The following is a 26,642-nucleotide window of genomic DNA, read 5'->3' as shown; positions in this document are numbered from 1 at the left end:
GTCTGTTTTATTCCCAATTGTTGCCCGTGCGAAAAGAAAGAAGAGAAATTGGGCCATGTTTCCCGAGAGAGACCGCCTTCTCTCAGACCAGCAGTCTTATACTTATAGTCGACTGCTCTATGAAGATCTGACCTCTTTCCTGGGCTCTGCTTTCTCGTCTACGCTCCGACCAATTCAGTCAAAATCGAGAAAAAACAATGTTTCCTTGAAAAAGTCTAAGAAATAGTAGTAGTAGTCAAAAGTGCACTTTTTTCCATATATTTCGATTTATAGGGATCCCTATCTTTATCTCTATCCACAGAGATACCTATCTATATATATAGAGATTTTTCTCAAAATTGATCTAGACTATCCTCTATCCGGATAGATATGTCCCTATGAGCGACTAGGACGATCTTTTTTTATATGTTTTGGCCACGTCCGTTTCCGCTCCGAAGAGGAAGGTTTGGATCTTTCAATCTTATGTTGTGAGGGATGTGACCTATGTTAGGTCCATAAGATACCACAGCTTTTAGTGTTCTATGATTCACCTCCGAATAATGAGTAGGTAGTTCGATCCTTTTGATTCTTATCTTCCTAGTAAACGGGGATCCGGAGCAATAGGTCTAATTACTATATAAAGAAGACTTTTCTACAAAAGGACTTATTGTTCGAGTAGGAAGATTTCGGTTTTTCTCCTTCCCTCTTTTCAATAAGAATAAGTATTTGAAATGAAACAAATTCCTCTTCATTCTGTTGTGCTCAGCGAAGGAACTGCCTAAGCATACTTTTGCGGATCCAAACTTCTTTGTTCTTTCAAAGTCTTCTTCTTGCATATAAGAACACAACTTTTGCAATTCCTTGGATTTGAGTAGTAAGCGGCATCCCCTCTGAGTTGTCGGTAAGCGGAACCATTCTTTTTTTGTTCTTCTCCAGATTCTTGCCGGTAGGAATTTGCCTCTCCTTTTTCCAACTGATATGGCCGATAGGAATTTGCCTATGATTTTTCCAACTGATATGACGATATAGAAAGATCTCCTTATTTCAAAACCGCGGGTTCTCGCGTCATTTTCTTTAAAAGATGGGCAAATTACACGAGTATGGCATTACCACCACCGGAGAGGGCTTGAGCCTGTATAAACCCTTTTGTTCCCTCGCATCCTACTAACTGATAGATACGGTTGCCTCTATATTTACACCTGATAGAATTATCAGGATTATATCCATAATAGTTGGAGTCCACCACGGGGTAAGCATCTATCAACATCATGGTGCGGATGGTTTCTTTCTGGACTGCCGCTAGCAGCATAAGTTTCGGTGATCTTGAGTTTGCTATTGATGGCTCAAGATGGCATCTCGATGCTCCATTGAACAGTTCTGACCTGCTGGCACGCGGGAGCATCCATTACCGGGCCAATGAGTTGGGCTTTCTGAGCCTCCAATTCATATCTTCACAGAAGCCGGCTGGAGTAGCGCCACGGTGTCGCAGGAGGAGTTCATGAGAGCGTCGTTCTCAATTTCGTTGTCTTGTGAGCCAGCTCGTTGGGATAATTGTCACCGACTATCTAACCCCACTACTGGAGTCCGACTCCGGGGAGGTGAATAGCTTTGGGGCTCGGGGATTCAAGGCAGAAGTTTTCATGGTTGGCACACTGGCCCCACAGTCTAGTGTTCATGGGGCTGCACCATTCGATCCACCTGCTTCAGCTCGCAATGTTGCGATAGGGGACAAATAGTGTGGCTGTCCGCAACTCACTCGGGAGGAGCGGGAGTCCGCTGAGGAGCTTCTCAGTACCCCAATCCCACGCGACCCACTAGATAAAAAATCCCTTGATGCGGCACGCCATACCACCTCGGCGAATCGTCCTCATTTGGCGAAGATAGGTTATCAATTAATTTTTCCTTATGTTCAACTAGGGTATCTCTCCATGTTAGTAGTTTTGAAGAATCTTTATGTTTTCTTTCATGTTTTCGGTAGTTTTAGTTCATAAAATTTGGTCTAGTAGATTTGTATTTGTGTCTTCAATTTTTCTAGACATTGTTAAATTAATCATGCCATGCAAGAACAACACAATATATGTTAACAAGGTCCATCCCCGGGGCAATGATTATGGACGCTCCTTCCCGAGATACTACAACACCGGGCGCCGGTTCCCCCTCGTGCTTGTTGGTTTCAAGTCGTTATGGATTACAACATGTGGTGTCCCTCTCGTTGTATAGGAGGCCTAAGGTACAAGTGTCGACTCGTACCTTTACCACTATCAATTACACCTCAAGTCCAAATGTAACCCCGTTGTATATATATTGGACACAAACTCAACAGATTGTAAATGTTCTCCCAGACAAACTTTAATTATTTTGTCTGCTACTCTTCACCTTTTTTTTCTTTAATATATGATATGCACACCCGTGCATATTTGAGAAAAATATAGAAAAAAGAGTACTTTGCGAGCTTATAACAAGTTGGACAGGTTTACCTGGGAAGGGCTTGGCCGGGTGGATCAGTATGAGTCTAGACTCAGCCAGTCAGGCCATGGCAAATTCTATAACAGTAAGTCATAATGTTATATCAAGAGGATTATCGCGTCGAATAATGGACTAGCAACCATTGAGAACAATGGTAAAAACACACACTAGGATCTGGCGACAAAATCCAAGCTTCTTGTAAAAGTCGACACTTGGAGAGATCAGCGATGCAGCCACAGCTGCTAGCTAGCTGTATCTATAATGGTACAATTTTCGAAAATGGTGTACAACTGTCCTATGCCTATTTTGCCGTAAGGAAGTCCGCCCAATTCCATTCATGATTCAGGACGGCACCCAAGAGTTGATTATACTAGCTAGTGTAATAAATTATAGATGTATCATCCTATCCTCCGTCAGTTGGTTTGTTTCCACATGTTATCCAGAGGCATATATATGGAGACCACAAGTTACAAATTAAGCTATAACATCGTGAGGAGCTATAGCACCAAACCAACAAGGGAAACAACAATGGAAATAAACCTGGTGCTGATCGTTCTTGTGTTATGCTCCAGTGCTGCTACCCTAGTTACTTGCAGTAGCGCAGGGTTCCACATGGAGCTCACCCATGTTGATAGCAAGGGCGGCTACACCACGGCGGAGCGCGTGCAGCGCGCCCTGGCTAGCAGCCGGCAGCGCCTGGCGTCCTTTGTTGACGTGATCGTGCCGGTCCACTGGAACACCAGCCAGTACATCGCTGAGTACCTGATCGGCACCCCACCGCAGCGCGCTGAGGCACTCATCGACACAGGCAGCGACCTCATCTGGACGCAGTGCTCCAACTGCAAACAATGCGTCAAGCAGGGCCTGCCCCTCTATAACGCGTCCAAGTCGGACACCTTCCATTCCGTGTCATGCAACGACACCTTGTGCCTGGCCAACCAGGAGCACTCGTGCCGCCGGGACGGCAGCTGCCATTTCGGGGCCTTCTACGGTGCCGGCGACGCCAGTGGGACCATCGACACCGAGGTCTTCGCCTTTCAAAACGGCTCGGCAAGGCTCACGTTCGGCTGCGTGGACTCGCTGTTCATCTCTCCGGGGTCCCTCGACGAGGCGTCCGGCCTCATAGGGCTTGGCCGCGGCCCCCTGTCGCTCGTCTCTCAAGCAGGCGCCAGCAAGTTCTCTTACTGCCACACCCCCTACCTCGGCAGTAACGCCACTACCGGCGCCAGCAGCCACCTTTTCGTCGGTGCCTCGGCGAGCCTTAGCGGCGGCAGCCCTGTGATGTCTATGTCTTTCGTGCAAGGCCCCAAAGAGTACCCATTCTACTACGTCCCACTCGTTGGGATAAGTGTGGGACAAACAAGGTTGTCGATCCCACCCACAGTGTTCGCTTTGAAAGAGAACGGCACCAGCGGTGGTGTCGTCATCGACTCCGGCAGCCCCACTACGGCTCTTGCCGAGAAGGCGTACGAGCCCCTGCGCGAGGAGCTTCAGAGGCAGCTGAACGGGAGCCTCGTGCCGCCACCCGCTGACAGCGAGATGGACCTGTGTGTGGCGGTGGCGCAGGAAAAGAAAGTTCCGTCCATGGTGCTCCACTTTAGTGGCGGAGCGGACATGGTGCTGCCGCCGGAGAACTACTGGGTGCCGCTGGACAGTTCGACGTCATGCATGGTCATGGAGATATCCAACGACATGAGCATCATCGGCAACTTCCAGTTGCAGAACATCCACCTGCTCTACGACCTTGCCAAGGATGAGCTCTCTTTCCAAACAGCCGACTGCAGCAAACTCTGATCACCCACGTTTAGTGTCACTGGAATAAATTTATTTCAACTTCCATTGATATTGATGCTTCGAAGTTCGAATGAGTGTGATTTAGCATTTAGAAGTCAATTGATTTTTATTTATGGGAATGTTTGGGTCACAGAACATATACAGCCGGGGCACTTCAAACTCGCCTCAAACGCCCGGACAGACGGCCCGGTCAGTGATCGGTCAAAAAAATCCGACCAGACGGGCGCCTCAAACACGCGGGTTGACTGACACCCTCATATCCATCCCAAATATGGAGCGGATATGGGGAGGCCTGGGCGCGCTCGGGTGCGTGCATCACGTCAGTTCTGACCTATGCTAGCCCACCTGACCTCATGTATATTCATCCTCATCCGCTCCTCGGACCAAACCCTAGCTACTTCGCTCCACTCTACTCCGCCACCCAAACTCCCGTCCGTCGATCTCCGGCCTTCTCCGGCATGGCGGGCAGTTCATCTGACTCCGACCAGCACGGATCCATCGGTTGGGGTGTCCTCCCATGCGGGTCGGAGGAGGCAACGGCAGTCCGCATTGCATTCCGTCGCTCCCGGTAGGACAATGCCCGACTGACTGTGGGATCTATCCGCTCCGACTCCATTGCATCGACACATCGGACGCTCATATCCTCTAAGACAGATCATCGTGGTCCTCCTAGGAGCTTTCCAGTCTATCTTTCCCCATCATGGGTCCGCCAGAGTATGAGTCCTACAGGGACCGGTGTGCCAGCATGGGAAGGAGAGGTTGAGGGCCGCTAAGGCCTGACTTGCCGCTGACATGGCGCAACAGAGGCGAATGATGCGGCAGCGCACGCTGCCGCAGAGGAGGAAGTCATCCGCGCACGCATTGTAAGAAGCGACAGCGGAGGAACAAGCGCTCTCTCGCCCAGGAGCAGAATGGGGCGGTCTGTGCCATGGCTAGAGTGCCCCCCCAAGGAGGAGAAGGAGGGTAATGACGGGTAGGAGAACTCCGACGATAAGCAGATTCGGCTTGATCCATACTGCGTTTTCGACCGTACTTCGGCGGAAAGGACGTCAAGGGCACTGCGAAGGGTAAGGGCAGTCATGGATGTTCTTCTAAATAGGTAGCATGTAGGTAAAAATGCCAAATTTTGGTAGTCCGATGGCAATGTCATGATGTAGTAGCCAGACGATGTGTGTAGTAATGCATCAGTACGCAGTTCCATGACTTTGTATGAATTTGTGGTATGCTAATTGAGGTGTTTATTTGTGAGAAGGGAACGACTATGCTAGTACTGCTACTACTACTCCATTTGGGAACGGAAAATTGTTTCGTGAAAATGAAGTCATAATGAAAACTCCGTGGAAACCATGTTTGATACTTTCAGAAAAACTATGAAGTATAAACATGTTCAGTTCAAAGTATGAAACCATGTTCATTTGGGAGGTAGAGAAGGAAAAAATATGCATAAACAACAATGTCGTACAGTTTGTCATTATTCATTGTTGACTTTGGTCATACCTCCTACAGTGGATTAAGATTCAAACTTCAAATTTTAAAACCTCGAAGAACCTCAGCTTTCGCACATATTGTAGTTTTTCAAACAATTTAAAACTTTGACAAACACATTTCATTTGGTTTTCAACTTTATTTGAATGTAATTTGAGCTCATCTTTCCCTAAAGTCAAGTATTAACTCCAAGGTATTTACTAGGTCTAATTTAATTAATTTAAGCATTTTGCATTAGTTTTATTTAAGTTTAACCTATGGTTTCAATGTTATAATCAAATTTTGTTTGAATTAAATTCAAATATCATTTTAATTTCCTGAAGTCAACTAATCACTGAAAAAGGAAATATGCCCTAGAGAATAATAAAGTTGTTATTTTATATTTCCTTATATCATGATAAATGTTTATTATTGTTGAGTAACGTGATTGTATTAGGAAACACGAAATCGACTAGGAATTATTGTGGCTTGTCTTGTACTCCAAGTAGATCATGTACTCCTATATATATGCCCATGAGGCTCAAGCAATACAACGAACAATTACACCAAACCTGTCTCTCCCTTCTAACATGGTATGTATCGCAAGTCGATCATAAACCCTAGCAGCCGCCGCTTCCGCACCCGCGCCCACCCCCAGGGCGGCCGGCCTCCATAACCACCGCCGGGTCCACGCCGCCCGTACCTAGGGTTCGTCCGTCGGTCGTGTTGACCGGCTGCCCTAGAGAGTCTTTTCCCCGAGCCTTGCTCCGGGGTTTTCTCTCTCTCCCGCCGGTCATCTTGATCGCGTGGTTTCTTTTTGGTTTCCCGATCTATTCTTGATCGGTTTGCGTCGCCCACCACCGCCGTCGACCCCGAACGCCTCTACTCCGACCCCGGCGCGACCAGCCGGCCTCTCCTCCGACCCGGCGGCCACGCGCGCCGAGGCGGCCCGTCAGGGCCAGCCGCCGTCCGCGCCTCGGTCTGCCTATCGCCCTGTGCCGGCCGTCACCGCCATGCTCCGATCGGAACACCTGCATCGCCCCGACCCGGCGGCCTCGTGCCATGCGACGCCCAATCATAGTTGTCTCTCGCACGCCGGCCCGCCCATCGATACACATCACCCGCCTCCGCCGCGTCTGCATGGCGGCCCGGCGGTCTACCTCGCCGGCCTCGTCCTCGGCTGCGTCGGGGCAGCTGCGTCAGGCTCGTCAGCTGCCTCAACTCGGGCACCGGCGTTGCTTTGGCAGCCCGGGTGCCGGTGCTGACAAGCTCGTCCGCACGACGTCCCACGCCGTTCGTCGTCGCCGACTTCATCTCGGACTCCGCCGTCACCAAGCCTCCACCGAGCGGCGTCCCTGACCTCGTGTGTGATCGGCTTGATCACCCGCTCGGCGCCGCGATCCGCCTCATCTCCGCTGCGCGACTGACCTGGTCCGTCGGTTACGCGCGCCTCCGCAGGTCCCGTGAAGATCATCCCCGAGTTCAGTGCGCCTCTCCACCGATCAAGCATCGGGCTGCCGCCGCGTCGCCCCGTCGGGCCGCAGCGCCGCCGCCCCGTGGTTCTCCTCACGGCTGCATCGACTCGTGCGTCGCCGCTGCATCGCCCTTTCCGGCCGTAGTGTCGCGATACGCAGTCCCCGCCGCCGCCCCGAGGCCATCCCCGCGGTTGCACCGACTCGCGAACCGCCGTTGTGTCACCCCTTCGGGCCGCAGCGTCGCGGCCCGCGGTCCCCGCCGCCACCCAGAGGTCTTCCCGCCATCACCCCGACCCGCCTGCCGCCGCTGCGTCGCCCCCTCGGGCTGTAGCGCCGCGGCCCCCGGTCCGCTCCGCCGTCATAGCGCGTCGACCTCCCGTGGTATGCGCCGCGCCATCTTCCTTGTCGCTGGAACGCCACCGTCCGCGCTGGTCTTCGTCACGCTGTCAGGGTTCTTCGCCTACTTCGAGCACCACCGCCGCACTCCTAACATCGCCGCCGTCAGGCCGCGCCACCGCTCTTCTTTGGCCGCCGCCGCCGCTACCTTCGTAGCCACCGCCACCCGTCCACCCCCTTCGTCTTCGTCCAAGCACTAGCCCGTCACCAGCGTCGCCGTCATCTATCCCGACCACTTCGTCTACTCCGACCACCGTTGGTGACATTGGCCCCGCGCCGATGGACGACGCAATCGTGGTCGAGTTCTTCTCTGCTGGCCCCTCCGACTTCTCCGACATGGCGTACAGCTTGTGCAGGTCCCTTCTCTACGCATGCCCGGTGCTGGCAACACCGATGCGTGCCTTCATCCATAACATGTCCCCGGGCCTGGCAAGCCTGGTCGGCGCTTCGTCAACTTCGTCTTCGTCCGTCTACGCATGCCCAGTGCTGGCAACACCAGTGCGTGCCTTCGTCCATGATGTGTCCCCGGGCTTGGCAAACCCGCCGCGACGCGTCGTCAACCACATCTTCTTCCCGGCGCACCACTACTTTGACACCACTGCGCCCATGCTAACTCGCCCCCCTCCCCTTGCACCTATGGCTCCACGGCGACTTCCTCGACACCGGCCACCCTGACTCGACATCGACCACGGCATTCTTCGCACGGCTACCTCGGCCACGGCTCCACCACCCACGCTCTCGGCTACATCGACAAACGGCACAAAGGGATACCGCCTGCTTGAGAAACCTCATCGGTTTCCACTCCAGCCACGACTCCGCGATGCGTCGACCGTTACGACTGTGGCGGGGTGTCTGTCGGCTTGCCTTCGGATTCTTATCCAGTCTCACCGTCTGCGTCGCTACCATTGTGACTGCGGGAGGATGTTGAGTAACGTGATTGTATTAGGAAACACGAAACAGACTAGGAATTATTCTGGCTTGTCTTGTACTCCAAGTAGATCATGTACTCCTATATATATATGCCCACAAGGCTCAAGCAATACAACGGACAATTCCACCAAACCTCTCTCTCCCTTCTAACAATTATTCATGCTAGAATTGTATTAACCGGAAACTTGATACATGTGTGGATACATAGACAAAACACAGTGTCCCTAGTATGCCTCTACTAGAGTAGCTCGTTAATCAAAGATGGTTAAATTTCCTAACTATAGACATGTGTTGTCATTTGATGAACGGGATCACACCATTAGGAGAATGATGTGATGGACAAGACCCATCCCTTAGCTTGGCATAATGATCGTTAAGTTTTATTGCTATTGCTTCTTTCATGACTTATACATATTCCTTTGACTATGAGATTATGCAACTCCCTGATACCGTAGGAATACCTTGTGTGCTATCAAACGTCACAACATGACTGGGTGATTATAATGATGCTCCACAGGTATCTCCGAAGGTGTTTCTTGGGTTGGCATAGATCGAGATTAGGATTTGTCACTCCAAGTATCGGGGAGGTATCTTTGGGCCCTCTCGATAATGCACATCATAATAAGCCTTGCAAGCAATGTGACTAATGAGTTAGTTATGGGATGATGCATTACGGAACGAGTAAAGAGACTTGCCGGTAACTATATTGAACTAGGTATGAAGATACCGACGATTGAATCTTGGGCAAGTAACATACCAATGACAAAGAGAATGACGCATGTTGTCATTACGGTTTGACCGATAAAGATCTTCGTAGAATATGTAAGAACCAATATGAGCATCTAGGTTCCGTTATTGGTTATTGACCGGAGATGTGTCTCGGTCATGTCTACATAGTTCTCGAACCCCTAGGGTCCGGATGCTTAACGTTCGATGGCGATTTGTATTATGAGTTATGGGATTTGGTGACCGAATGTTGTTCGGAATCCCGGATGAGATCATGGACATGACGAGGAGTCTCGAAATGGTCGAGAGGTAAAGGAAGTGTTTCGAAATGAATCGGGTACGTATCGGAGTACCGGGGGGAGGTTATTGGAACCCCCTGGGGGAAGATATGGGACATAGGAGTGAGGCAGGCCAGCCACAAGGGGTGCCCCCTTCCCAAGGGAGGAGTCCGAATTGGACTAGGGGAGGGGGTGGCGCCCCCTTTCCTTCTCCTTCTCCCTCTCCTCCCCCCTTTCCCCCTCCGATAAAACGAAGGGGGGGGGGAGCGAATCCTACTAGGAGCCCAAGTGGGACTCCTCCCACTTGGGCCGCGCCTTGGGCCGGCCTCCTCCCCTCTCCCTCCTTTATATACGGGGGGGGGGGGGCTCTAACACACATAAATTGTTACAAGTCGTGTGCAGCGGCCCCCTCCACCGTTTACTCCTCCGGTCATATTGTCGTAGTGCTTAGGTGAAGCCCTGCATGGATCACTTCACCATCACCATCAACACGCTGTCATGCTGACGAAACTCTCCCTCGACACATTGCTGGGTCAAGAGTTCGAGGGACGTCATGGAGCTGAACGTGTGCAGAACTCGGAGGTGTCGTACATCGGTGCTTGATCGGTTGTATCGAGAAGACGTTAGACTACATCAATCGCATTATTTCAAAGTTAACCCAACTTAGGTTTAAATTCTCTTTGAATTTGTGCCTCTACGGCATTCTGTTTAAAATGTATTTTCAAATTATGCACGTACGAACTATAGTACTCTGAGATGAAACTATATTTCTCTAGGCTCAATTTGCAAAAAAGAATAAACTTATTTGGATTTTTAATTTGCAAGTTATGCCCTATTTAAATTTGAATTCATTCTATTTGAATTTAAAATTTAAATTATTCAAAAGTAAAAAAAATTCTGGACAAGGTGAAAGTACATTTCATGAGGATCATTTTGCAAAATGAATCACTCAATTTGGATCTGTAAATAATTTGGATCTGTAAATTTTTTGATTTGGACATATAATTCCTGCACTTATATTTCCCATTTGAATTTGAATTTGGTTTCAACAACAAATGTGTTTCAGTTTCATAAAATGTCAGAGGGTCAAGGTCATTGTTTGGATTTGTGGAATTCATCTTCCTGCTAAAATAATTTCAAAGCCATTTCAAATATTTTCCCTTTGATTTTTGAATTATTGTCATAATGAATCCAACTCAATTCATTTTAGGGAAACATTAATTGACTCGGTTATTCTTGGGCCTTATTAAGGTTAGCTTTGTGCCCAATAATATTTCAAATGGTTTGGTTTCTACCAAGGCTTGCTAGTGTTTCAACTAGTGACAGTGGGATTTTATCCTTTCTAGGCAACAATCGAGGACCCAAGCAATCCTAGGCAATCATAGATATATCCTAACAAAATTGTTATTCCCTATGAATTCTTTTAACATACCTAATTTGTGAGAAATCTGGGCTGTGACAATAGCGAAGTCCGCCCAATTCCATTCAAGGTTCAGGCCGGCACACTAGTAGAAAAGGGGGCAACGGTCCAGGCCGGGTAAGCCCATTAGTCTCGGTTCAGTCCTGAACCGGGACCAATGGGGGCATTGGACCCGGTTCGTGAGCCCAGGGGGCTGACCGGGCCACGTTGGTCATTGGTCCCGGTTCATCTGGACCTTTTGGTCCCGGTTGGTGGGACGAACCGGGACCAGTGGGCCTCGCGCCTGGCCCACCACCATTGGTCCCGGTTGGTGGCTTGAACCGGGACCAAATGCTCCCCTTTAGTCCCGGTTCATGCCACCAACCGGGACCAATGAGGTGCCTATATATACCCCCTCGCGTAAGAGCAGAGCACACTGCTCTATTTTTTTCTGACCGAGGGGGAGAGGGCTTGGTGGTGCTCTAGCTTACCTCCTATGCACACAAGTTGTTCGATGGAATGCCCGAGCCACCCTACTTAAGCTTTCTCCTCTCCAAACTCGACCTCCAAGCTCCATTTTCCTCAATATTTGTCTAGGTTTAGCGGTCTGTCACGCCCCGTCCCCGTCTTCACCGCCGTCGATCACCCGCGCCGAGCTCATCGCCGGCACCACCGTGGTGAGCCTCTTGTTCTTATCTTCTTTCTGAAAGGAAAAATATTCTTACTTGTATGTTTACATAGATACTTGTATTATTTTCTTACTTTTATTATTGCATCTTATATAGTGCGATGGTTTTGGTATCCGCCCCCGTCGGCCCTCGTCCTATGGTTCATTTATTGTTTATGAAAATTATGCCGACCAACGTGACATAGATTTTATTTATGTAGGATGTATGTGAATCAGAAATTCCAACCGACCCTATTGTCGAGAGGTTAAATTTAGTTGAAGAAGAAAACAATTTGTTGAAGGAAAAAATAAAAAAAATTGAGGAGGAGAAGATGATATTGGAGTTGCATGTTGCGGATGTCGTCGATGATCACAAGATCAAGATGGATGCAACGCGCTTTAAGATTAGAAAGATTAGAAAATATGCCATTCATACTGAGGCTTGGTATCATTATGCCGTTGGATCAATTGTTACCTTGGTTGCGATTATGATCACATTTGTTTTCGCATTGAAATGTTTTACATAGTTTCAGTCTATGGTTTAATTAATTAGATGCTCTAGAGAGCTATATGTTGTTAGATGAGAACTATGTATGTACTTTGGTTTTAATGTGATGATGAACTTCTATTAATTTGGACACTTAATTATATATAATGCACGCAGATGAACCAGCAATGGATGTACGGTGACAGACACACCTCCAAGTACATTAAGGGCGTGCATGAGTTTCTCGATGCGGCTGAGGCAAACAAGCAGAATGGTTTTATGTGTTGTCCATGCACTGAATGTGGGAATACGAGGTCTTACTCTACCCGGAAAATCCATCACTCCCACCTGCTTTACAAGGGTTTCATGCCACACTATAATGTTTGGACGAGGCATGGAGAAATAGGGGTTATGATGGAAGACGGTGAAGAAGAAGAGTACGATGAAAACTATGTGCCCCCTGATACAGTGATGCTGCAACAGGGGAGCTGGTGAAGATCAAGAGGAACCAGACGATGTGCCCAATGATGCTGCAACGGGTGAAGCTGCTGAAGATCAAGAGGAACCATACGATGTGCCCGATGATGATGATCTCCGCCGGGTCATTGTCGATGCAACGACACAATGCGAAAGTCAAAAGGAGAAGCTGAAGTTCAATCGCATGTTAGAGGATCACAAAAAAGGGTTCTACCCCAATTGCGAAGATGGCAACACAAAGCTCGGTACCATACTGGAATTGCTGTAGTGGAAGGCAGAGAATGCTGTGGCTGACAAAGGATTTGAGAGGCTACTGAAAATATTGAAGAAGAAGCTTCCAAAGGATAACGAATTGCCCGACAGTACATACGCAGCAAAGAAGGTCGTATGCCCTCTAGGATTGGAGGTGGAGAAGATACATGCATGCCCTAATGACTGCATCCTCTACCGCGGTGCATACAAGGATCTGAACGCATGCCCGGTATGCGGTGCATTGCGGTATAAGATCAAACGAGATGACCCTGGTGATGTTGACGGCGAGCCCCCCAGGAAGAGGGTTCCTACGAAGGTGATGTGGTATGCTCCTATAATACCACGGTTGAAACGTCTGTTCAGAAACAAAGAGCATGCCAAGTTGATGCGGTGACATAGTGAGGACCGGAAGAAAGACGGGAAGTTGAGAGCACCCGCTGACGGGTCGCAGTGGAGAAAAATCGAGAGAAAGTACTGGGATGAGTTTGCAGAGGACCCAAAGGAATGTATGGTTTGCTTTAAGCGCGGATGGCATTAATCCTTTCGGGGAGTAGAGCAGCAATCACAGCACCTGGCCCGTGACTCTATGTGTGTATAACCTTCCTCCTTGGATGTGCATGAAGCGGAAGTTCATTATGATGTCAGTTGTCATCCAAGGCCCTAAGCAACCCGGCAACGACATTGATGTGTACCTAAGGCCATTAGTTGAAGAACTTTTACAGCCGTGGAATGGAAACGATGTACGTACGTGGGATGAGCACAGACAGGAGGAATTTAACCTAAAGGCGTTGCTTTTCGTGACCATCAACGATTGGCCCGCTCTCAGTAACCTTTCAGGACAGACAAACAAAGGATGCCACGCATGCACGCACTGTTTAGATGACACTGAAAGTATATACCTGGACAAATGCAGGAAGAATGTGTACCTGGGCCATCGTCGATTTCTTCCGACCAACCATCAATGTCGAAAGAAAGGCAAGCATTTCAAAGGCGAGGCAGATCACCGGAAGAAGCCCGCCATGCGTACCGGTGATCACGTACTTGCTATGGTCAATGATTTACACGTAATCTTTGGAAAGGGTCCCGGCGGACTAGCTGTTCCGAATGACGCTGAGGGACACGCACCCATGTGGAAGAAGAAATCTGTATTTTGGGACCTACCCTACTGGAAAGACCTAGAGGTCCGCTCTTCAATCGACGTGATGCACGTGAGGAAGAACCTTTGCGTGAACCTGCTAGGCTTCCTGGGCGTGTATGGGAAGACAAAAGATACACCTGAGGCACGGGAGGACCTGCAACGTTTGCATGAAAAAGACGGCATGCCTCCGAAGCAGTATAAAGGTCCTGCCAGCTACGCTCTTACGAAAGAAGAGAAAGAAATCTTCTTTGAATGCCTACTCAGTATGAAGGTCACGACTGGCTTCTCGTCGAATATAAAGGGAATAATAAATATGCCAGAGAAAAAGTTTCAGAACCTAAAGTCTCATGACTGCCACATGATTATGACGCAACTGCTTCCGGTTGCATTGAGGGGGCTTCTACCGGAAAACGTCCGATTAGCCATTGTGAAGCTATGTGCATTCCTCAATGCAATCTCTCAGAAGGTGATCAATCCAGAAATCGTACCAAGGCTAAGGAGTGATGTGGCGCAATGTCTTGTCAGTTTCGAGCTGGTGCTCCCACCATCCTTCTTCAATATCATGACGCACGTCCTAGTTCATCTAGACGACAAGATTGTCATCCTGGGGCCCGTATTTCTACACAATATGTTCCCCTTTGAGTGGTTCATGGGAGTCCTAAAGAAATATGTCCGTAACCGCGCTAGGCCAGAAGGAAGCATCTCCATGGGCCATCAAACAGAGGATGTTATCGGGTTTTGAGTTGACTTCATTCCTGGCCTTAAGAAGATAGGTCTCCCTAAATCACGGTATGAGGGGAGACTGACTGGAAAAGGCACTCTTGGAAGTGACTCAATAATATGTAGGGACAGATATTCTTGGTCTCAAGCACACTACACAGTTCTATAGAACTCTACCTTGGTGACCCCGTATGTCGGTGAACACAAGAACAGTCTGCGCTCCAAACACCCGGGGCAGTGCGAGGACTGGGTTACATGTGAACACATCAGGACTTTCAGCAGTTGGTTGGAAACACGTCTCGGAGGTGACAACACTGTTTGTGATGAGTTGTACTTGTTGTCCAGGGGACCATCTTTGACTGTATTGACTTACAAAGGATACGAGATAAATGGGAATACATTTTACACGATCGCCCAAGATCGAAAGAGCACCAACCAAAACAGCGGTGTCCGCTTTGATGCAGAACCGAGAGCGGAAGGACACATATTATGGTTACATAGTGGACATATGGGAACTTGACTACGGACATGATTTTAAGGTCCCTTTGTTTAAGTGCAAATGGGTCAATCTGTCAGGCGGCGGGGTACAGGTAGACCCACGGTACGGAATGACAACAGTGGATCTGAAAAATCTTGGGTACACTGACGAACCGTTCGTCCTAGCCAATGATGTGGCACAGGTTATCTATGTGAAGGACATGTCTACCAAACCGAGAAAAACAAAAGATAAGGAAGTGAATACATCATACGATGAGCCAAAGCGCCACATAGTTCTTTCAGGAAAAAGGGATATCCTGGGAGTGGAGGGCAAGACAGACATGTCTGAAGATTATGAAAAGTTTAATGAAATTCCTCCCTTCAATGTGAAGGCTGACCCAAGCATCCTGATAAACAATGAAGATTATCCATGGTTACGGCGCAATAAGCAAATGACACAAGCGAAGAAAAAGTGAAGACTTTCTCCCGCAACTATTATGATGATACCATGCCAACTTTGTAACACACGAGTATGCTATGCCAAATTTTTTAGAGTTCATTTGAAAACTATGAATTTAGGTCGAATTTTCTCTATAGGTGCATCTATGTTCATTTTTTTAATAACGTTAATCACAAACTTGTGATGCACACAAATTTCAAAGAATTCAAATTTTAACTATTCAAATTTGAAAACTAATGTCACTAACAGAAAGTTTATAATTTTTCTAAAACTAATGGCACTAAGAGAACTTTACAATTTTGCTGACCTAAAAGCAAAAAGAATTAAAAAATAAAGAAAAAAACAAAAGAAAATAAATAATACAGAAAACAAAAAAAAACTGAAAAAAATAAAAATAGCAACAATAAGTATTTTGTTGTTAGTAGAAACAAAATAAAATAAATAAAGCAACAACGAAAACAAAAAACTAAAAAAGTGTTTTCAAATTTGAAAACTAATGGCACTAACAGAAAGTTTATAATTTTTCTAAAAATAAAAGCAAAAAGAATTAAGAAATAAAGCAAAAAACAAAAGAAAATAAATAATGCAGAAAGTTTATAATTTTTGTGACCAAAAAGAAAAAAGAAATCACTAAACAACTATAAGTATTTTGTTCTAAGTAGAAATGAAAAAAATAAATAGCAAAAAAGAAAAAAATGCCTATAATATTTGTTATGACTAACTAAAATTACCAAATTGAGTATAATGATAAAACACAGTAATGTTCAATAGCAGGAAAAAGAATGACTCAAAAATCAATTTTTATAGTAAAGTTATTCATAAACTAGTGATTCACACAAATTTAAACTATTCAAATTTTAAAACTAATGGCACTAACAGAAACTTTTTAATTTTTGTTACCTAAAAGAAAAAAATCACTAAAAAACTATAAGTATTTAGTTCTAAGTAGAAATGAAAAAACAAATAGTAAAAAATGCCACCTACTGGGCCACCACGGCCTGAATACGACTAGAAGCCCATCCATGGGCCAGGATTCAGGCCCGCAGAAGGCCCAGCAGGCCCACAGGCATAGCGGTGTGAGATTAGGCCCAAAGGCCTGCAGTTCTGAGGAGTTCGATGGAGAGGGCGGGGTAGCGCTTATAAACAGGTGCGGCCGCTCCTCAGCTAGCGAGGTGGGACTAAACATCCCACCGCACCGCGGCTTTGGCAGCGCAGGCCTTTGGTCCCGGTTGATGGCACCAACCGGGACTAAAGGGGGCATTGGTCACGGTTCATGGCACAAACTGTGACCAATGCCCCCCTTTAGTCCCGGTTGGTGCCACGAACCGGGACCAATGCTTCGTCTATATAAATAGCACTTGTGAAAATTTCCATTCAGTTCGTCTTCCCCGCCCGACGCCGCCAGGCTGCCCCTCTGCGCCTCGCCGTCGCCGTCATCGCCCTGCCTCCGTTGCCAGCCCGCGCCGCCCAAACGCCGTTGCCACCCCGCGTCGCCCCGACTCCGTCGCTGCGCGCCACCCCGCACCGTCGCCGCCCCGCGTCGCGCCCCTATGCCGTCGCCGCCCCGCGTCGCCACCCCGACGCCGTCGCCGCCCCGCGCCGCCGTCGCCTCTCGCTTTGGCCAGGTCCGGCACCGCCCCCCTCTCCCCCCCTGTTTTTTTGCAAATTCATATATGTTTTTTTCCTGATTATATGTATTTTTTCTGTTCATAGATTTTTTTGGTGATATTGATTATTGTAAATATGCAAATGTTTGCATATTCATATGAACAATGAATTAGGCAAAACCTTTATTTTTTTTCTAAAATTTCTGTTTGAACATTATTTAAAAAAAAAACAAGCAATACTACTTCATGTATTTTTAAGAAGGAAGAAGAAGAAAAAGAATGAGAGGAAAAAGGAAATAAGAAGAGGAAGAAAGGAGAAGAAGAGGGGAGAGGAAGACGAGGAGAAATAAATAAGAAGAAGAAAAAAGAGAGGAGAAGAAAGATTTCTTCTCCTCTTTTTTTCTTCTTCTTCCTCTTTTTTTTCTTCTTCCTCTTCTTTTTTTATCCTTGAAGTGTTGTCGAGGCCACCCCAAACCCTAGAGAAGCAGTGTCGAGGCCACTAATTAATATTAGTTCTACGTTTGCCACTAATATATCCATCTATCATGTTTGAATAATAATTGCCATGTTGTAAATATTTGAAGAAACTATGGACACCGCCCGAGACGAAGTACAAGAAGAGTTGTTGGGGGACATAATCGCACGAGGAAGTGATGCCGTCTGCTCGTTGTTTCTCAACGACACCGATGGTCTGGAAGTAGCTGGCTATGATTATGATGGCTCCGGTGACCTAATGTCGGTGCAAGAAGGAGACCGTGAGGACGGCTCCGGTGACACAATGCCGGTGCAAGAAGGAGACCGTGATGACGTCTCCGGTGACCGAACCGAGTCTGGCCAGGTATATATATTAGTTAAGCTTCTGCTGACTAGCTAATTGATGCATTCATTGTTTTTGTATATACACATATTAATTAAGTCTTTGTTCTTTTTTCTAGCCCTCCGGATCAAGCACAACTTCGGTAAAGAGACGAGGCCCGAAGAGAAAGTTGAGCTCGGATGAAAAGTTTGAGATCATAGAAATCGCGCCCGACGGCCAACCGATTGAACCCCTCCGGACAAAGAGCGCATTTGTTCCTCAATGCGGGGTTTTGGTTAGGGACAAGATCCCGATCAGCATCCAGCAATGGTTAAAGCCAGCTATAGAAGACCCTGAGGTGTCTTATGTCAATGATATGCAGAAAAATGATCTTTGGACTGAGCTGAAGTCAAATTTCACCCTACCGCCAGAGGATGATCCGGAGAAGCCAGTTAAAGAGCAATTAATCAAGTCTTTTGCTCTTAAGAGGATGGCAGAACTATTCAGGAGGTGGAAGAAAGAGCTGAATAAGTTTGTCAAAAATAAAGAGACACCAGAATTCAAGGGCAGATATGAGAAGATCAGAGATCACTGGCCCGAATTTGTGGCCCACAAGACATCGGAAAAGAGTAAGAAGATGTCGGCGACAAACAAGCAAAATGCTGCGAAGAAGAAGCATCACCATCGCACGGGGTCAGGTGGCTACCTCGCAGCCCGGCCTAAGTGGGCCAAGATTGAGAATGATCTGGTTGATAAAGGGATCGAACCAGAGACAATTAACTGGCCAGACCGTTGCCGGACTTGGTTCTTCGGGGCTGGCGGAACCTTGGACCCTGTATCAGGGAAGTTCATTTGGACGGACGAGCAAATGGAAATACCAGTCAAGAGGCTTAAGCATTATATCGAAGCAGCGCAGCAAGGGACGTTCGTTCCAGACAGAGAGAACGACGAGCTCACAATGGCCCTCGGGAATCCTGAGCACCCTGGACGAACACGAGGCATGCCAGGCTCCATTCCGTGGAAGGGTGGGTTTCCGGACGCAGGCGGTTATAAATGCCACGGGAGGAGGAAGAAAGTGGAGCAGACCCAACTACAGGCGCTGCACGCTAGGGTACAAGCGATAGAGGAATGAGAAGCAAATCGCAGCAAACGAACTGCCGAAGCTTCCCCCAAAGCTACCCCGCCATCTCAGCGGAGAAGCTGCGTGGCTTCCACCGAGCTGCTTCAGCCGGAGCATGTCTTGACGGCTCCTGCCAGCTATCCCGTGGATGCTATCACGGAGTCTCAAAATTGCCACCTTATGACGCAATGGATTAATATGAAGGTCAAGGCGGCTGTTGGCTCTATTTTGCCTACTGAACCCGGCGCAACTTTTCACTGCCGGCCGATTCGAGAAGGATATGCTAGGGTGATGGTGGATGAAATAACGGAGGTATTTGAGGACCTCCAGCTTGACCACCCTGCCGGTGAAGGGGTGACTCGGCTGGGTTCTACTCTGAAGACTCCATGCCTATGGCGGAAGGAGCTCATCCACCTTCCGAACTGGACGCCTCCGCCTCCTCCTCCTCCTCCGGCGAGTCAGGGGACTCCGCCACCTCCACCGCCTCCTCCTCCGGCGAGTGACGATCAGGGCATTCGGCCGGCTCCTTCTCCGGCGCGTGGCGGCACTCCGCCTGCGTCAGCGCGCCCGAGCAGCCAGCCTCCTCCTTCTCCGCCTCGTCAGCAAGGGCGGAAGAGACCTGCCGCCGCCCCGGCTGCTCCGGCACGTCGTAGTCCTTCTCCTCCGCCTCGTAAGCAAGTAAAGAAGACAACCGCTCCGTCTGCTCTGCCGGCGTCTAGCAGTACAGCCAGAGGCGGGAGGACATACAGATTCGGTCCTTCTCTGAAGACTCCAGAGAAGTTACCATACGAGAGGACCCCGGAGGAGAACGCCGAGATCGTGCGAGAAGAAGTGAGGAACTTCTTTGAAGGGGTGAAAGCAAAGAAATATCCACCTCCGAAGGAGAAGGTAGATCCGGTGAAAGCGAAGCGCACTCTGGCTGCCCTGACAAAACCACCCAAGTCTCCGCCGAAAGTAAACTATGAGCGCATTATTGGAAAGGAATTTGCCGAAGCGGAGCGGTCGGGAAGTACTGTCTGTGATCAAAGGCTGAAAGAATGACGAGCTGGGAAACAAATTGCCCAGCTCGGCGAACAAGGGAAGCAATCGTGCCCCCCGCTCAAGGTGCCTAGATACATCGTCGCTAATGATCCGAGGATGGTGCCCGGTTATAGCAATCTTGGAGATTACCTACCCGACGATGTACATTATGATTTCATGGAGGTGCAGATACAAAGATACGAGTACGGGAAGCCTCTCGTCAAAGATGAAAGATCTCTATCAATGATGATGCGAAGATTGCATGATTGGTACTTGAAAATCTGCAGAGAGTCTGGGGGAGGAGTACTTTGTATGTGAGAGTTAAAAAGGAGCATGATCTCGTTGGAATTAATCTGTTGCCTGTTCCATTTGAGGAGTTCTTTCAGTTTTTCAATCAATTGGCCCTCGATAAAGCAACGGTCACCTGCTACTGTCTGTAAGTAGTACTACTTCTGTCATTAAGTCTCTCTATATAGCTCAGCTCTTTCATTGCATGTATTTATAATTATCCTCACTATATTATGCAGATTGAAGATCGTCGAATTGAAGAAAAGACAAATCAGTGATATTGGGTTCATTAACACAAATATCATAGATGCAACTCAGGTTAAATTTCATGCCGCAGATACCGAGGCCAACTTGCTACGATCGTTGGTAATAAATGAAAACAAAGATATAATACTCTTTCCTTACAACTTCAAGTGAGTGTTACTGTCTTGTGCGTATTCGGTTTCCCTTATATATTAGTCAAGGTTATAGTAATGTAATTGATGAGTTATGCATGCGTGTGCAGTTTCCATTATATTCTCCTAGAGATTAAGCTTGAGCAGGGACTAGTAACCATCTTAGACTCAAGACGAAAAGATCCCCAGGACTATGCGGACATGACTCAAATGCTAGAGAAGTAAGTTAAATCGATCATTATCCACCATATCAGCAACTTTGTTCATTTCCTGATATATCAAGTAATTGTTTTCTTTGTCTGGCAGGGTTTGGAAAAAATTCACCAAAAAAGCTCCGGGACTCCCGAAGAAGCTGCAATTTAGACACCCGAAAGTAAGTACTATAGTAGCATGTTCCGCGCATCTCCTATTGATTCAAGCGCTAGTTTCATCAATACCATTTGGCATTCTTGCTTATCAGTTTGATTGACCTCTATTTCTTGTAAAGTGGTTGTGGCAGGAACAAGGGAATGATTTTTGTGGATACTACGTTTGCGAGTCCATCCGCCACACGACCTGTGAGTGGGGCTACTCTGACGGACAATATGAATTGCGTAAATAACAACATTCACAATTTTATTTTATTATCATCATTTGTGTTGAGTTTCATTCATTCATATATATATGTATTGACCCCCTTCTTCAAATTAGATGTTTCGGAAGCGGGATGAACTCCTAGCACCAGCTCGCATGCGAGCAATTCAAGAGGAATTGGCGGCATTCTTTCTTGACCACGTGATCGCTGAAGACGGAGAATACTATGTGGACCATGAGTCCGTATGTTAGGAGATTATATTTGTAAGAGATAGTTATTGTATATATGTAGCCGGTAGTGTCGGATAGATATACGAGAACTTGTTGTTCGACCAATCTCTTGGAGAAGGAGAGGTGGTCGATATCACTTCTCTCTGTATGCATATATGTTCATGACGATCTTCTGTTTCCTTCGTTTGCTTATTAGCTAGCTAGCGTGTCTAGTCCTCTCTATACGTATGTATAGTACGTAGCGTCGACCAAGCACGGACATAAGAGAGGACACTTCTCTCTATTAATTATAGCTAGCTAACACAATATATGAAACACCTAAATTAACCCCCCAAAACCCCCCAACCCCCCCCCCCTTTCTAAAAAACAACAAAAACCCCAGCCACAGAAATGCTGACGCGTGGATGCCTATTGGTCTCGGTTGGTGCCACCAACCGGGACCAAAGGCCCTCCTGCCTGGGCTCCGCGCACAGGCCACGTGGAGGCCCATCTGTCCCGGTTCTGAATTGAACCGGGACTAAAGGGACAGGGCATTAGTACCGACCCTTTAGTCCCGGTTCAGGAACCGGGATAAAAGGCCCTTACGAACCGGGACAACAGGCCCTTTTTCTACTAGTGGCACCCAAGACTTGATTATACTAGCTAGTGTATTAAATTATGAATGTATCATAATTGATCCTCCGTTAGTTGGTTTGTTTCCACATATTATCGAGACTAACTACATACATACTCGTACGTTGCTACAGGATAGAACAATATAAAAAAATGGTGTCGTGTGGCCGATTGTCGTCGATCATCATCATTGTCTTCGAAGGCGCAATTGGAGCCCTCGAACGTCACTACTTGCTCGTCCTCCAGTGAGCTACCGTCGAGTGTGTGGACGTCCTGCAGAGCACGATCGCCATCCGGTCGCCCATGTCGCGAGGGCTTGTTGGCCGTTGTCCATGGTGGCAAGCATTGGTCCGCCATGCCCTAAGAGCCCGCTAGTACTCGACAATGCCAGCGAAAGTCGGCTGGCCTTCCTCACCCACGAGCGCTTTTAAACTGATTCCGCGCGAAGAAAATCCCTACTCACTCATCCATATATATAGGGCCTACTGCATTTTTCGAGGTTGGCTTTGACTACTGATAAGATTTATAATATATAAGATGTATCATATGAAAATTATATCATTAGATACTCCTTCCACATATGAACTTAACGGTGTGCTTGGGGTTACATGCATGTTATATATTATTGCTCTAACGTATGGTCAAAATTAGTCTAGAAAAACACATTAGGCCTTATATACAAATGGAGGGAGTACTTCTAATTACCTGTAGGGCTAATTAATTGTCTAACTAATTAATAAGTTGCATTAATACCTTAGTTTTGAAATTGATTGGATGCAAAAAATTCCTATTGAAATGTACCTAATTAATTGTGTTACTCTGTTTCTAATTTTTGCATTAATGGTTATGGGCGAATGACTACACACATATACGTCTTTAATAATAGAGATTAAGCGGGAAAAAATCTATTTTTAAATGGACCTAATGAATTGTACATGTAATTAACCGTCTAGCAGATTTATTGTATTAATGATTTGATTTTCAAATTGATTAGGCGCTAGTTTTTTTTAAATTGTTTTCACATTAATGGCTATATGGTTGATTCAGTGTGATTAATTTTCTGCCTAATTCATTAATTGTCTTATTAACTGGAAAATAGCTACACTTCTAATTGTCTGTAGGCCTAATTATTAGCCTTCATATCAATGAATTGATTTTTCAATTAATTCAGCACAAAAAATCCCTATTTCATTAGATCTATTTAATTGCACATTTAATTAACTATTTGTCTAATTAATTGCATTAATATCTTGATTTTTAAATTGATTCGCCATCTGTTTCTATTTCTTTGCATTAGTGGTTGTGTGCAAACAACTACATACTCATTCACCTTGAATAGTAGACATGCATATTTAATTTAGGCCACAAGTTGCAAATTAAGATATAACATGGCGAGGAGCCAGCACCAAACCAACGAGTGAAACAATGGAACTAAGCCTGGTGCTGATCGCTGTTGTGTTGTGCTCCACTACTGCTACCCTAGTTACTTGTAGTAGCGCAGGGTTCCACATGGAGCTCACCCATGTTGATGGCAAGGGGAGCTACACCACGGCGGAGCGCGTGCAGCGCGCCATGGCCAACGGCCATGCCGGTCCATTGGAACACCAGCCAGTACGTCGCTGAGTACTTGATCGGCAACCCACCGCAGCGCGCGGAGGCCCTCATCGACACAGGCAGCGACCTCATCTGGACGCAGTGTTCCACCTGCAGCCTCAAAGGATCATGCGTCAAGCAGGGCCTGCCCTACTATAATGCGTCCAACTCGGACAGCTTTCATCCCGTGCCATGCAACCACACCTTGTGCTTGTCCGCGGTCTCATAGGGCGTCCCTTCACAGGGCGTCCGGTCTCATAGGGCTTGTCCGCGGCCCCTATCGCTCATCTCTCAGGTTGGAGCCAAAAAGTTCTCTTACTGCCACACCCCCTATCTTCGCGGCAACACCACTGCCAGTGCCAGCAGCCACCTTTTTGTCGGCGCCTTGGCGAGTCTTAGCGGCGGCAGCCCTGTGATGTCCATGTCATTCGTGAATGTCCCCAAAAAGTACCCATTCTACTATGTCCCACTCATCGGGATAAGTGTGGGACACACAAGACTGTTCATCCCACCGACGGTGTTTGCTCTGAAACAAAACGGCAGCGGCGGGGTCATTATCGACTCATGCAACCCCACTGCGACTCTGGCCCATGGGGCCTACTGGCCCCTAAGCAAGGAGCTCCGGACGCAGCTGAACGGGAGAACAGTGCAGAACATGCACCTGCTCTACGACCTTGGTGTTTCACTTCAGTGGCGAAGCAGACATGGTGCTGCCGCCGGAGAACTACTGGGTGCGGCTGGATAATTCCACGTCATGCATGGTGATGCATACATCCAACGGCATGAGCGTCATCGGCAACTTCCAGTTGCAGAACATGCACCTGCTCTACGACCTTGCCAAGGACGAGCTATCTTTCCAAAGAGCCGACTGCAGCTCACTGTGATTACACGTCCGCCCCGGGAACTCAAAACTCACATGGCTAACAGGGATGGACTTTGTTAAAATCCCTGAATTTTTTTGAAGAACTTTTTTGGAATTCATAATTTTCTTATTAAAAGTTGATGAACTTTTTTCAAACTATTTTTCGAATCAATGGACATTCTTCAATTTTATGCCTTTTCAAATTTGTTAAGTTTGTTTTTCAAAGTCACGAACTTTTTCCATTTTCGTGAACTTTCTTCAATTGGTAAGAACCTTTTCAGTTTTTTTTTTAAATTCGTGGTTTTTGTGAATTCTTTTCAAACATTACGTTTTCTTTATTGAAATAATTTATAGTGTCAATATAATACTACTATATCACTACTAGGGAAAAGCCTAGCAGTAGCGTGTCAATATAAAGGTTAGCAGTAGTGTTTGCTAGCCCGCGCTACTGCTATATCTACTTAGTAGTAGCGCGTCGTGCAAAAGGCGCTACTGGTAAATACTAGTAGCCCGTCTCACTGCCTGCGCTACTACTATTATTCCGTATTTTATTTCTTTTTTATTTTATGTCGTATTCATACACATTTATACAAGTTTCCTACAGTGGCAATTTAGAGATTGTTTTTACATGAAGTCACTTAGGATCACGATAATCCATGACTTGGTCACTTAGGATACATCCACTTGAAACTAATCCGTGGTTCTTTCACCCAATGATATAATAACTCATCATCATCATCATTATCATCATCATCATATTAATATAAAAACTCTTGCATCATATCATCACCAACAACACTAGCTAATAATCATCATAGTCATTACCACCAACACTATTTAATCATCATAGTCATAGTGTAGCCATCTAATCACCACCAACACTAGCTAATAATAATCATCATAGTCATTACCACCAACACTAGCTATTTAATCATCATAGTCATAGTGTAGCACATCATGATCATCTTCAAACTCATTCTAGCTAGCTAATCACTCCTGCTGCTCTCTCTCAGGTAAAATAGCATAGAACATGTTTAGCACTCCTGATTCATCATATTGGAGCATGCAGATGAACCTGTCTCCTAATTGTGGGTTGCGCTTCTAATTGTTGCCCTCTAGTAATTCTCTGTCATCCTTCACAATTTTGCTCCAGTCTTTGACTATTAAAACTTGCTCGCTTTTAGAAATCATGAATGCACTCATGTGCAATGTAGGATGTCTTGGCCGTAAGTTAACCATCTTCATGCGACCTTTAGCCTTGATCTAATGAGGCACAACTATCATCAGGAGTCCCTGTTGAAGAACATCGTAGTAACATACTTAGCAATGAAGTTTAGCTTAAAAAATAATGTATGCAAAAGATGCACAGAGGATAAATAGTAAAGATCTTATCATCTTTCCTAAATAGATGTGGCCGTAGTTCAATACGCACGCTAGTGGTCGCACATTTTGAGTATTAGGACTTTGCTGTCCAGGAAAATAATTTGTCTTGACAGTATCAAGATCCTCAAGCCATGAAACATAATGACTTATCTCCTCGCAGTTTAGTTCAACCCCGAGACAGTAGTAGGTCATGTCTACCAAGCGCCGGACATGTTTGCTTGAATGGAAATAATTTGTCAATAGAAATTAGTTGTCAACTATTTTTTGAATATACAATATCCAAGACATAAATATTGTTGAGAAACTCACATAATGGTAGAACTGGAGGCGTTTGCACATCGACCCAGATGTCGATATTACCTTCAATATCATCTTCCGAACGAATATCAAAAGTGATAAGCATATCAGGCTCAAATGCATAACCCTTGCATAGTGATCTCCAATTTTTGCATTCAAAATAGGTGTATGTGTCTGCATTTTATATTTTTCGGCAAAAGTATAACCATGCTCGGTCCTCAAGTGAACTCTCTTTACCTCCATAGTTTTCATATGACTGAAACAATTTTATCCAAGACAT

At 46.7% G+C, this 26,642-nt stretch overlaps 1 protein-coding gene and 2 pseudogenes across 1 annotated transcript; 2 read left to right on the top strand and 1 right to left on the bottom strand.

Annotated features, from left to right (window-relative positions):
• Positions 1 to 377: 377 nt before the first annotated feature.
• LOC125527515 lies at positions 378 to 1,055 on the bottom strand (annotated as a pseudogene).
• Positions 1,056 to 2,973: 1,918 nt separating this feature from the next.
• LOC125527512 (aspartic proteinase nepenthesin-1-like) lies at positions 2,974 to 4,239 on the top strand. Its single transcript, XM_048692025.1, has one exon. It carries the CDS (start codon positions 2,974 to 2,976, stop codon positions 4,237 to 4,239), a length of 1,266 nt encoding a protein of 421 aa, XP_048547982.1.
• Positions 4,240 to 23,652: 19,413 nt separating this feature from the next.
• On the top strand, positions 23,653 to 24,704 carry LOC125527511 (annotated as a pseudogene).
• Positions 24,705 to 26,642: the final 1,938 nt, after the last annotated feature.

This window comes from Triticum urartu, unplaced genomic scaffold (genome assembly GCF_003073215.2).
Source record: "Triticum urartu cultivar G1812 unplaced genomic scaffold, Tu2.1 TuUngrouped_contig_416, whole genome shotgun sequence".
NCBI lineage: Eukaryota > Viridiplantae > Streptophyta > Magnoliopsida > Poales > Poaceae > Triticum > Triticum urartu.
Note: the sequence above shows the minus strand (reverse complement) of the source record. Positions and strands in the feature narration are given on the sequence as shown.